The following is a 12,335-nucleotide window of genomic DNA, read 5'->3' as shown; positions in this document are numbered from 1 at the left end:
GGGGCAGGGATGGGATGGCTTTACTCCCAGGTCGCCGGTGGGCTCAGCGGGAAGCACAGCCGGCACCAGCGACCCGGGCTGAGGCCCACTTGAGGCTCCCGTTACTTTGGACAAGTTACTTAGAACCTCTACACCTCGCCCTGCACCTGCATGTTTGTAAAATGGTGAAAACCAGCCACACGGCACGGTGAGGGCTGTCGCCAAGCCACCACCAGAAACTGCTGGAAACAGCGACACAAAGTGTTCAATAAATACTTGCCAGTTTCATTATTAGATTCCACTCAACATCAGCCCAGCCCAGCCCAGCCCAGCCTGCCTCGGGCAGTGGCGCTGAGGTCGCCTCAGTCTCGCCTCCCCAGTTTCTCCGAGCTTTTCCGAGTCCGGGACATCTTGCTCAGTCTGTTGGTCTCAGTGCACGAGACACGGAGGAGGCACGTCTTCAGCTGATGCTTGAAGAAGCTGTGGCCCTGAGCACACATGCTAGACACACGTGCACACGCGCACACACACACATCCACACAGGTAGTGCCCCCTTCCTGTCACTTGGCAGTGACAAGCAGGAGCTTCCACCTCCCTCTACAATACTGCGCTCGGTCAGACCCAGAAGCCGCCTGGACTGGGCGCTCTAAGGCCCCGTTATGTGTAGCACTTCCATGAGGGAAGTCACAGCCATGTCACTCTGCTGTCAACGGGCAGACGGCCGTGAGCACTTGGACAACAGGACAGAGTGCTGTGCCTAGTCCCACTCCCTCCACCTGTGACATGCAGGGACAACCTCTCCTGTCGCACAAGCCACAGGATGTCCAGCCTGGTCCACTTCATACCAGTGCCTGGGCCAGTCAGCACCAGTACAGAATCAAGACTGCCAGCTGGCTCCAGGCCACAGGGAGGGAAGGAAGATCACAGTCCTCACTCGACGGAGAGGGCGAGAGGCCGCGAGCGCCGGCAGCGTGTTAAAGGCGAGAGTAGCAGACACCCAGGCGTGAAGGCAGGAGACCCCGGCTGTGCGGCCAGGCCTTGCTCCAGACACCCCAGAACCCGAGAGAGGCCAAGGACCGAGGCAGGAAGCCGGGAGGAGAGCCTAGGGCCCGAGGCCAGGCTCGGTGCCCCCTTCTGCGACCCCCAGCCCTCTGTCTCGCAAGCGGGACCCCTGCGGGCCAAGCTGGAGGAGGTCCCTATCTCATGGAGCTGTCAGATGAGACATCGTGATCGGAGTCCTCAGCCTCGCTTGGCGGCGGTGGCGGCGGGTCGCTAAGCGGGACCGCAGTGAAAGCAGGAGACTTTCTAGAAAAAAACACCAGTTGTAACCTCGGAGCAGACAGGAATCCTGAGGAGGCTGGCATCCCCGCCCCTGGACTGATTCCTTGGCAGGCAGGTGAGTAACACCTTCAGCGGGGCAGGAGGCCACAGGTGAGGGTGGATGCAGGGTCCTCTCCCACCCCAGCCTGATGGGTGGACAGTCCCCGCTTGAACGTAGGGACCCCGAAAAGCTGAGTTCAGAAATATCTGAAGTCACAGCATGAGACACTGCCTGTTTGAGTGCCCTGGCTCTGTGGCCCCAGCTTTACGTATAGCTGTAGTAGTTTTGTGATTAAAAGAAAAAATTGATACAGGGTCAAAGTCACAAACTGTGGTCCTGACTTTAGATAAAAATCTGCCCCTGCGCCCCTTCTGCTCCTGGTTGATTGGTAGCTGCCTTTGACCAGAAGCACCATCAGAGTGGGTGGCACCGGGGAGTTTCAGCCATCGAGCCACGAATGGATACACGTATCACCCAGCTGCCAGGAAGAGGAAGCCGCGGACCAGGCCGAACATAGTAGGTGACCTCCGATGGGCAGCCCCACCTCATCGGGCTGAGTCACCGCCAGAGCGGTGCCGGGCGCTGCCCCCTGCCCACCTGCACCCTGGGGGACCCACACTCCAGGGAGGGCTTACCGGTCCCCAGACTGGGTGATGAGCCGGCGGCAGGTCTCCATCTGCACGTCCAGGCCCCGCTTCATGCTGCACATCTCCATGTACTCGTGCAGGTGCCGGTTCATGTCGTTCTTGGCTGTGGCCAGCTCCAGCTGCGGCGGGGACGGGGCAGGGCTGCTGGTCAGCAGGGCCCCTGCCCCCAGTCCCCGGGAGGCTAAACTGCCAAGGGCACCCCCCGGACAGGGGCCCAGGCAGCCAGGGTGGAGGGCTGACATCTAAAAGCAAACCAGCTCACGGCAGGAGGCACCTGATACAGCATCATTCCCCAGGAACCTCAGCCCACAGAGGCATCTGCTCTCCAGGCCTGCATTCTCTGAACAGACACGATGGGAGCCAGGAGGAAAGGAACTGTGGGCGCGGAGGAGGGACACTCATGGGCGCACACATGCCTGGAGGGCTACCTGTGGACGGCACTGCCCCCTCCCTGGGTGCCCGCGTGGCCTGGCTCGCCCCTCACTCCGGAACAGCACTGTTCCCAGCCTGTTCCCCCATCCGAGCTGGGAGCTCCTGGCAAGGCCGGCCACGGGTCCGACTCATCTCTGCGTGGGCAAGCCCCGCACCTCGATGGGAGCTGAATCACTTAACGTTATGAAGCATCTACAAGACTCATGGCAGAGAGGAGGCCACCTGGGCACGGCAGAAAGGGGCCCCATTCTCTTACCAGTGATTTCCTCCTCATGACTTCTGCCACTTGTAAACCCTTTTCAGAGACTAACAGAAGGCCTGCCTGCCTCCCCGAATGTCCTACGGGTTATGAGAAGTAGACGGACTCAAAATACGTCAGATGTGGAAAAACCGGGGGCTTGGGAGTCAAGGAAACGCAGTCTCCCTCCCAGAGCTGGGCAGCAGGCGGCAGCCATAAAGGATCTAAGGATCTGGGCTGGAGACAGTCTGCTGCCTCTCTTTGTTTTGGGGCACAAAGAACAGGGGCCAAAAGGGGAGGCAGACTAAAACCGCTCGAGGTGATTTGCTTGACTGCCTGAGAGCAAAGAGATGGGGCGGGAAACCACCCATGAACGATCTGAACTGGGCAGAGAGAGGATGGGAACTTGGAGAGAGAAGGAAACGGTCACAGGGACAGACAAAGAGATGGTTGGGACAGTGACACAGGGATGACATGGTGGCTGGGGGCAGGGAAGCGGGGTCAGAAGCCCTCGTGAGCACAGCTGAAATGACAGCCTTGGTTGCAGAGCCAGGATCCCAACTGGGGTCCCCCAGCAGGAAGCCAAGGGGCAGGATGTGCTGACTGTTCAATCCAGGAAGGAAATACAATGCCACCAGCTCTTGTCCAGACTGGCTGCCACCCACACCCCAATTCCTGCACCCCGGGAAGAAGGCAGGGTTCTGGAGCCCATCTCTGTGGGGCAGGAAAGGAGGGGAGAACCGAACACCCCCCCAGCAGAAGACGAGGCCAGGACTGCCGTGTGTCTACACGTTTTGTACATCTCGCTTTCATTCACACGTTTAGGGCAGGGCGGCGAGAAGGGGATGACCCCAACAGCCTCCCCTGAAACAGGCACTTGAATGGAGAGGCAGGGCAGGGCAGTGAGCCTGAGGCTGGGAGCAGGTCGGGGAGGAGGGAGGAGGGGAGGAAGAACCCCACCCCACCCTCCACCCTGGCCTTGGCCTCAGCATCCAGTAATGGAAATGGTCCCTGCCTCCGTCCCAGGGACCCTGAGAGATCAAAGGTCACTGAGATAAAGGGACTTCAGGTGCCCCAGAATGAGGGTCAGGAGTGACACTGCAACCAAAGCCACCGCGTCCGCCCTGACACCTCTCCTCACACAGAGAGGTGGACAGCGAGACGCTGTAAATGGGACAGCAGAACGTGGGCCTCCCCTCCCAGCTCCTCTGCTGGTGGCACAGACTGGCTGTGCCTTTCAAACTAAGCATGTGTCTGCCTGGGCAAAGCACGAAAGTACATTTTGCTTAAAGGAGCAGGACCATCTGATGCGTGCCGGCAGAATGAGGACAGAGGAGAACAATCTCACAGCTTCCTTCTCAAAATGTAGGCAGTGTGAGAGCAGCAAATGGAGAGAGACGAGAGTTCCAGAAGGCCCCCAGCCTCACCCCCACCAAAGTCAGAGGGTGCGGAAAGGACGCTCTCAGCTCACAGGGCTCAGAGCCGAGCCGAGCCCCAAAGCTCCCTCCACTGGGCTGACACAGACCCTTCCCACGGCCCAGAGTGTAAGTTAAAGCACCAGCTCCACCTGCCATCTCGAGAAGGCTCCTCAAGGCTAAGGAATAAGAATGGAGATGCCTCCGATAGCTCAGAGCCTGAGCTGAAGCAGCAGCAAAGTTCAAGTCCACCTCCGAGGGGACTCTGCCGCAGCAATGACCAGAGTGACAACAGCAAACCACTGCTACACGGTGTGCTTACTGCGAGGCGGACTCGGCCCCACTCTACCTGGGGACTGCTGTGCTTGACCTTCAGACAGCCCTGAGGGCGGTATTACTAAGATCCCCTCTTTACAAACAAAGAAGAAGACTCAGAGAGAAGCTAGTTAGAAGCAAGTAAGAGTGGAAGCAAGTATGTGACAGAGCCACCTGCCTGCCTCCCTCCACGGCCCCCCCAGAGGTGCTACAGCGGGGAGCTCACTCCTCCCCTGCCAGGAGGGAAGGGGAGGCCCTGGTGTCTGGGGTCGCGCAGCCCTGCTCCTGACCCACCGGGACCCTGGGCCCCTTGGCTTCAGCTCCCGGCCTTACTTACCTCTATCTGGTCAATGGTTTCCTGATATTCTTTCTCCCGGGTTTTGAACAGGGACTCAGTATCTTTAATCACCTTCTCCAAACTCTCTTCCGGCTGCTGGAGTGGAGAGGGAAGCGGGAGGGGAGGGACGGGATGGGACGGGCCACAGGGCAAGGTGGGGGAGAGAGAGAGTCACATTAAAGGAGGCCGGAGAGAGCAAGGATGAGGACACAGGACGAGGGAGAAGCATGTGACGGATGCTGGCCACAGAGGGAAGACAGCACGGAGTGGAGGGCTGGCGGGGAGGAGCCGGGAGCCCGGCGCCAGGCCGGAGAGGAGGAGCCGGGGGCCTGCAGCCGGGAGGGCAGTTACCTCTCCCGGGGCCTCTGTGGCGGCCAGGGCATAGCCTGAGAAATCCTCCCAAAGCAGCAGAGTCTCCTCGGTCTCCTCCCAAGTCAGGCTGTCACAGTCGTCCTCAAAATCATACTCCCTCCTAGAGACAGGGAGCCCGGGGGTCAAGGCGGGCGGCGAGGGGCTGCTGGGCCGCTGCCGCCTCGGGCGGCCCGAGGGGCCTGCGGGACTCACAGCTGGTTCAGCATGCGCTGCATCTCCTCGTTGATGCTGAGGGCCGCGCTCTCCTCCTCGTCCCCGTCGGGGTGGCGGGGCCCGTCACTCTCTGACAGGGAGGTGTCCTCCTCGATGGCTGCCTTGCGCTCCCGCTTCCGCCCCCCCATGGATGGGACCTTAATGGGAGACAAGTGCAGAGACTACAGAGACGAGGCCGGGTGCATGAGGAGAAGGGCGGTGGGCGCCGGCGGGTGGGCGGGCGGGCAGGGAAGCATGGACCAGCGGGAGGGGTGGGCGGGCGGACAGAGAGAAGACACGGTTACAAGACAGGTACAGAGACACCAGCGTCGCCGAGACAGGCAGACAAACACGGATGGGTACAGGGCTGCAGACTAGGAGGAAGACAGAGAAGAAACAGAGAAAACAGAGCAGTAAGATAAGGGAGAAACGGCTGGCTGTGGCCACAGGAAGATGTGCAGATGGCTCAGGGGGTTTCTTTTCTAAAAACAGTCTTTCTAGTGAATGACTGAACCGAGAGGGACGTTTCGGGCTGCAAGGAGGAGGGAGACACGATGTTGACAAGGCAGAACCTGAGTCACGTGTCCAGATCTGGAAGAGGGCGAAGGGAGAGAGAGAAATGAAGCAGAGAGAGAGAGAAAGAGAGAAGAGGGGGGGGAGCAGGAAGACCGAGGAGGGGGGTCTGCACTGAGAGCCCTGTGGGTCAGGAGGCCCGGGGAGCTAAGAAACAGGGGCAGGGCCATAGGAAGCTTGCGTGAGAGCAAAACTAACCAGCTTCTTCTGTGGAGGAAGCAAGAAAAGATGAAAGGAAGACAGGAGAGGAGGCGGACAGGAGAGAGAGGGGAGGGGAGAGACGGCATTAGAGACAGCTCTGAACTCCCCTCCAGAGGCTGCCCTCGCCCCCCAGCCTGGCCCAGGTGTGGACGGCGGGGGCAGGGCTGGGCCGAGGCAGCCCCACCCTCACCTGGAACATCCTGATCATGTCCTCGCAGTTGCGCTGCTGAGCCACATCACAGAGCTTGGCGGTGATGTCGATGCGGCGGCAGATGTCCATGTCCACCTTCATGGCCTTCTCCTGGATCTTCGTGTCCAGCTCCGACAGGTTCTGTGCAGGGAGTGAAGGGAACGGTGACGGGCGCCCAGCGACATCCCCTCACCCTCCCAGACACGTGTCTCTGGCTCCTCCAAGCAGACGGCAGCATGTTTCCTGGGTGTCCTCACCCCTAGCACTCTGCTCAGGCAACTGGCTCCCTAGCCAGGTGGGGGGCCCCTGGAGGATGTGGCCCCATGCCTGGGGCGTGCAGGGGGCTCCCTCCTAGAACTCCGGTTCCCAGAGAGAGACAGAGAGACTCCTGGGCATTAAGAGAGTGGAGGAAGCATGGCAATGGCAGGAACAGTAGGTGACACTGAGTAGGAGCCAGTGCTGCCCTGAGCTGCCACCTCCTTCAGAACTGTTCTGCCAAGTACACGTTTCACTACCCCATTCCGCAGACAAGCACACCGAGGCAGGGCTGCCAAGGACCCAGGGCCACACTGAGAGCAGGCTGCAGAGGCGGGATCTGGGTTCTCAACCACTGCTTAACAATGTCCAGTAACGGTGCAGGCCACGGGGACTTGCGTTCCTTCTCTTGAACGGGGGGGTGGGCAAGGGGGAAGAACCAGAAGCACAGCAAAGCGGGGTGAGGGGTGGTGGGCAGGCCCCAGCCAGAAAGGCCTGCTCAGCCTGGCTGCACACGGCCTCGGGGGCGAGCCTGGCCGGGGGAGGGGGGAGGGGGGCGAGGAGGCTGCACTCACGTTGCTCATCAGCCCCTTGAAGACCACCAGCTCAGCTTTCAGCTGCTCCACCTTCATGGCCAGCTCCTCCTGGCAGGCATCGGCCTCCTGGGCTTCCTGCAGTCAGGAGAAACCCAATGTGAGCGGCCCTGCAGGGCGGGCAGGGGCCAGGACAAGCAGGACCCGGGCGGAGGGCGGCCCTCACCTCCTGGAGCTCGTTCACACGCTCCTGCAGCTGCAGCCGCACCGTGTACTCCTCTTCCCACCTGCAGACACGGCCAAGGGCGAGCACATGGGCGGGGGTCCTCCCTCCTCTGCTCCCTGTCCCCCACCCATTCGGCTCAGGCCTTGGCCCTGGGTCTGGGGCCCCAGACAGGAGGAGCCAGACAGGAACGTGCAGCCGGCCAGCAGAAGCTGTCAGACGGCTCCAGGCCCCTGGCCAGTGCCGAGCTCACTAGCCGCCTTCCCAGAATCTCCGGCCTGGCACCAGGAACTACATTTAAGGGCAACTGTGCTGCTCTGGTCCCTTGCAGGGCCCATCCCACTCAGGCCCCGGCCCAACCAGCTGTCTGGTGGGCCTCATCCCCTCCTCCTGCCCACACCAGACCGCCAGGCCCGCCCCGCCCGGTCTCCCACCTTCAGTCGCACAGATCCGGGCTCCCGCCTCCTGCCTGCACCAGAACAGAGCTCGTCTAGCCCGCTGCCCTGCCTCTTGTGGGACATTAACCCTGCAAAAGCAGCTGCGGGACACATACCGCATCAACATAGTTGGTCAAGAGCCTGGTAGAAGACCTCACAGTCCATCCCCACAAGCTCCAGGAAGTGCCCACCCAGAGGCCCTCAGTGAGCAGCAGAGAGGGGTCAGGGCTGGCCTGATGCGCTCAAGCCTGGGATTACACTCAGACTCAGAGGGAGAGGGACACCGGAGTATGGGAAAGTGCCTCATTGACACGGTGGATGGGACAAGGCAGCATCCTGGGCTCCAAGATGCAGAGCCTAAGGCCACGAGGAGGCTAGAAGACACTCCTGGCCAAGCAGAGCCCTTTTCCCAGGGCTGGGAGTGAGTCAGAGCACCCTCCACCACATCACAGAGACAGAAGGGCAGTGGCGGAGACAATACCACTGCTTGGGACATCAGGACCCTACAAGGTTGGCTGGACTAGCAGGGCATCTCGGATCCCATTCTAGAGCCTAGCACTTCTCGCCCCATCCTGGAAAGGCTTCTTCCAGGCTGAGAGAGGAGGGGAACTGCACCAAGAGAGAAACTTCAGTATGAGCAAGACGGTTAGGAATCAGCACAGAGAGCTGCAGACCTAGGAGTCGGTCATCTCCTGCCCTCCCCTCCATCTCTGTTCCCAGGTGCCTCCGCTCTCTTCCTTGGGCTCTCCCTCCAGTCCCATCTCTCCTTGCTCTCCTGCTCCTCATTCACACCCGCACTGCAGCATTCCTAATAATAACTCCTCGACATCACTGCTGCTGGGCAGGGAGGAGGAAGCCAGCCTGGTCTCCATCCGCTGGCTCATCGCACGGCCCAGCTCCCGCCTTCCTGGCTCCCTGCCCGGCCTCCCCTGACTGCTGGTCCCCATGTCCTCCTCCCCTTCGCTCTGGCATTCCCATTCAGACAGACGGGGCCAGCAAGGGGCCCAGCTGCACCAGGTTATGTATTTTCTTAGATAAGACCTTTCTCTTTTCGGGGCCTTGGTTTCTCCACCTACAGCGTGACAGCACGGGATGTGGTACCCTGATGCTCCTGGGGTCCAAGCGTCCCTGGAGGAAGCAAGCAGGACTGACAAGAAGACAACAACCAATTGGACCAATTACACCAAGAAGGCTAGGGCAGTGAACTCAACTGTTTCAGGTAGAAACATAAGTAAGGAAGTTAGGTAAGGATTATTAAGATTAGTAAAATCCTACGGGGCAAAAGAAGAGGCCTGGAAACTAATCACTTGGAAGCTCACTAGAATTCAGTTTGTACTCTAGCCAGACTTCCCCACAGATAGGTTCATTTTGACCTCCATTCAAGTCTGGTCTCACTTACAAGGTTCTCTAAACAGGGGAGAATTGGGGCAATTTCCATGTATTCTACATTGAGCAAACACCTCTCTTCCAAATGAACAGCATTCCAGAGTGAGATGAAGAAGCAGGGGCCACTCCTATACTAGGAAAAACTGAGTCCAGGAAAGAGAGACCCACCCACGGTCACGTGAGGCAGGGGACCAGAACACAGAACCAGGAGGCCTCAGCTCCTTCTCAGTTTAGTGCTTAAAGTATGCCCATGTCTTCTGGGCTACAGATGGGAGATAGCGTTGCTACAAAGAGAACAGAACAAGGGCAGGGGATCTGGGGTGGAAGAATGAGTAACTGCCAGTGTCACATACCATCCAAGTCTGGCCATGGGGCCCTCTGCACAGCAGTGCACTGCAGAGCCATGAGCTCATCAGTCCCTGAGGAATAACTCTTTGCTGCCCTGGACAGCTGGACCAAGGACAAACACTCTTTCAGTTTAAAAAAAAAAAAAAAGGCCCCTAAGAACAGCAGTTGTTCCTGTGGTTATGGACATATTCCAGAACTGTCCCTGTTCCACTGCTGACTGTGTTAATTAACTCCCGCAGGGGTTAGGACTGGGTATCTGAAGGATGGTTTTAGGATAACTGAGACTCCCAAAGACACCTAAAACATGGACTACAGCTAAGGAAGCCAGGCAGCATGACAGAACTCAACCTCAGAAAGCCTGCTGACCTGTGATCTGCTAGATTCTAGCAGGTTACAGATTCCTGAAGGTCACCCCCAGGCCCAGCAGGCATTTCCCAGAAGATGCGGTCAGTCCTCACCAGACACAAATCTCTGCCCCGCTGGGCCGCAAGGGTAATTCCCAGGCCTGCCCAGAGTAGCTCAGTAAGAGGTTAAACCTGAAGGCCCCCAAACCAAAGCCTCCTTCTGACCTGTCATCTCCTCCCTCTTCAACTATGGCATCCTGGTCACAGTCTACAACGTTCTGGCTGTGCTCATGCTCCTGTCCCAGCGGCCTGGTTATCAGCCCTCTAAGGAATCCACTTGGGTGCAGCCAGCACTCCAGCATTGCGTCCCCTCCCTGGCCCCTTGTGCTACCCTGCGGGGTTCCCCCTGAAAGCCAGCTCTTCATCCTCAGCGTGACAGGGCCTGCCCCAGCTGCCTTACGTCACGGGTGTGCTCCTATTCCCAACTTTCTCCTACTCGGGTCCCTGCTGCCCTCTTCAAGAGTCCTCTGCCTTCCGCTCTGCACTTTCCCATCCCCCAGTTTTCACTAGCCCTACGCCCACTATCCATCCCTTCCTCTTTCCCTAAGGAATTCCCTTTACTTTTTCTTTCCCCTCCTTTTTTTTGACCAACTCCCAGAACTGCTGAGGTCCCCGGAGCCTTTTGGCTGGAACTAGAGTGGGCATGCGGCTTCTGTGGACACTACTTTGGGAAACCCTGGGCAGCGGCAGGATCCCCCAGTGCAAGGTGCAGCCTCCCCTTCCCGGCCCCTTCTCATTTCACTTAGACTCCCAACTTGAAGCTGCACCCTTTGCCTCTTACTTCTGATCAGTATGCGGAGCTTATATCATAAAATCACTCCGAGGCCTGGGACTGGCGGGAGTCAGCAGTAGCCCAGATGTGACCCCTCAGACCCATGTCCTGTTTCACACCTCACAAAATCTCCACAGTTTACACCATCATCCAAGCACTGCAGCATAGCTGAGACAGAAAGAAAAGCCAGAAGGAAAACATGGGTTCCCCACAGGATTTTGCTCCTACTCTTCCTGTCACAAGTCTGACTTCTGCATTCTCTGTAGATTCTAGCATCCGGCTATCGCCTTCAAGCTCCTCCTTACACAGCAGGAGCTCTACTCTTCTCTACTCCTCCCAGATTCTCGGGCCCAGCTGCTCTCCGCTCCTGGACGCACACCTAGCACCGGCCCGAGGGTGGCCTGACGCTGGGCCGGGTCCCCGCCTTCCCCATCCCTACCTCCGTTTGTACTCGTCCCGCTCGCGCTTCACTTTAGCCAGCACGTTGTAGAGCGCGCGGATCTCGGGGGTGATGGTGTCGATCTGGACGCCCACCCCGTCCGGGTGCACCCACGACAGGCCAGGCCCTTGCACCAGAGTGGGCTCCAGTCCCGGCCCGAGCCGGCGGTGAGAGAAGGACCAGATCGTGCCGGGCATGAAGCGGGCAGACGAGGAGTAGGCGGTGGAGGTGGAGGGCGCCGGCTGGCAGACGGCGGAGGGCGCGAGGGGGCCGGCGGGCGAGCGCGCGGGCGAGCCCAGCGCTCGCGCCGACGGGGTGCAGACGGTGGCCGGCCGGGCGCCCAGGGGCAGCCCCAGGGGCCGGACGGGGCTGACGAAGCCGGTCTGCACGGCCTGGTCGCGGCGAGCCAGGCCCCACCGGCCCTGCTTACCCTCCTCCAGCGCCTGCTGCAGCTGCTTCTCCAGCAGCCGGTTGCGGCGCTCCAGCTCATGCACTTTGGCCAGGAAGCAGCGAAAGCGGAGGTTCAGGGTCTTGAGCACGTTGATGTTGGAGCCCAGGTCGTTGCGGAGCGCCATGGCGGCGGGGGGCGCCGGGCCCGGCCCGGGCGGTGAGTATGGACCCGGGCCGGCAGGGGCGAGCGGCGCCGGGGGCACGTCCCCGCCGCCGGCCAAGTGGTCGCCTCCCAGAGGGTCCCCCAGCGGCCCGGCCAGGCCCTGCTGCTCCTGCTGGAGGAGGAAGAGGTTCGGGCCGAATAACGGATTCATGGCTGCGCCGTCTGCCGGGAGATGGAGACCCGTGCGAGAGCAGGGATGGAGGGCGAAGGAGAGGAGCCAATGAGGCGCCAGGGGGACGCGGAGCAGCCAATCAGACGGCTCAGCGGAAGGGGCAGAGGTCAGCGGGGCGGGGGAGGGCACGGAGGAAGCCAATGAACCGCTGGGCTGGAGGCTGGCACCTGGACCGAACTTTCCGGGTCTGAGGCTGAGCCCCGAGCTAACCTAACCCTGGCTCGTGTCTGTAATCCAGCCAGGGTGGCAGAGGGGTATAAAACCCAGGTCTTCCAGTATTCCATGGTTCTGGTGGCACGAAACCCATCTTCCCTACATACACCCCTATTGCCCTCCTTTCTCCAAAGTCCAAACACCCAGGCCCTGACTCCATGAGGCTCCTTCCCTGGGTCCCTGGGGAGACCAAAGGACCCCTCCCCAGGGGCCTAGAACTTACGTGATTTGTCAATATACCACGCTGTCCCCTCTCTTCAGAGGGGCCGGGTCCCACCCTCCCACCTCTACCCATAAAGCAGCAAAGCTAGTACCCAGTCGTCTCGAA

General features: G+C 60.0%; 1 protein-coding gene across 3 annotated transcripts; it reads right to left on the bottom strand.

The window, feature by feature from the left end:
• Window positions 1-243: 243 nt before the first annotated feature.
• On the bottom strand, window positions 244-11,809 carry IFFO1 (intermediate filament family orphan 1). 3 transcript variants are annotated; one of them, XM_015244896.2, is made up of 9 exons: window positions 11,010-11,809; window positions 7,227-7,287; window positions 7,043-7,138; window positions 6,213-6,353; window positions 5,249-5,406; window positions 5,036-5,156; window positions 4,685-4,780; window positions 1,936-2,066; window positions 244-1,284 (listed from the first exon to the last, which is right to left on the bottom strand). In XM_015244896.2, exons 1-9 carry the CDS (start codon window positions 11,771-11,773, stop codon window positions 1,176-1,178), a joined length of 1,677 nt encoding a protein of 558 aa, XP_015100382.2. In that variant the 5' UTR covers window positions 11,774-11,809; the 3' UTR covers window positions 244-1,175. The 3 variants fall into 3 exon arrangements, with proteins under 3 accessions (XP_015100382.2, XP_072810746.1, XP_015100383.2); XM_072954645.1 differs by having other exon boundaries at window positions 244-1,280; XM_015244897.2 differs by having other exon boundaries at window positions 4,685-4,777.
• Between the last annotated feature and the right edge of the window lie 526 nt (window positions 11,810-12,335).

This window comes from Vicugna pacos, chromosome 34, assembly GCF_048564905.1.
Source record: "Vicugna pacos chromosome 34, VicPac4, whole genome shotgun sequence".
In the NCBI taxonomy this organism is placed as follows: Eukaryota; Metazoa; Chordata; class Mammalia; order Artiodactyla; family Camelidae; genus Vicugna; species Vicugna pacos.
The sequence above is the reverse complement of the archived record's forward strand: the minus strand, read 5'-3'. Positions and strand labels throughout refer to the sequence as shown.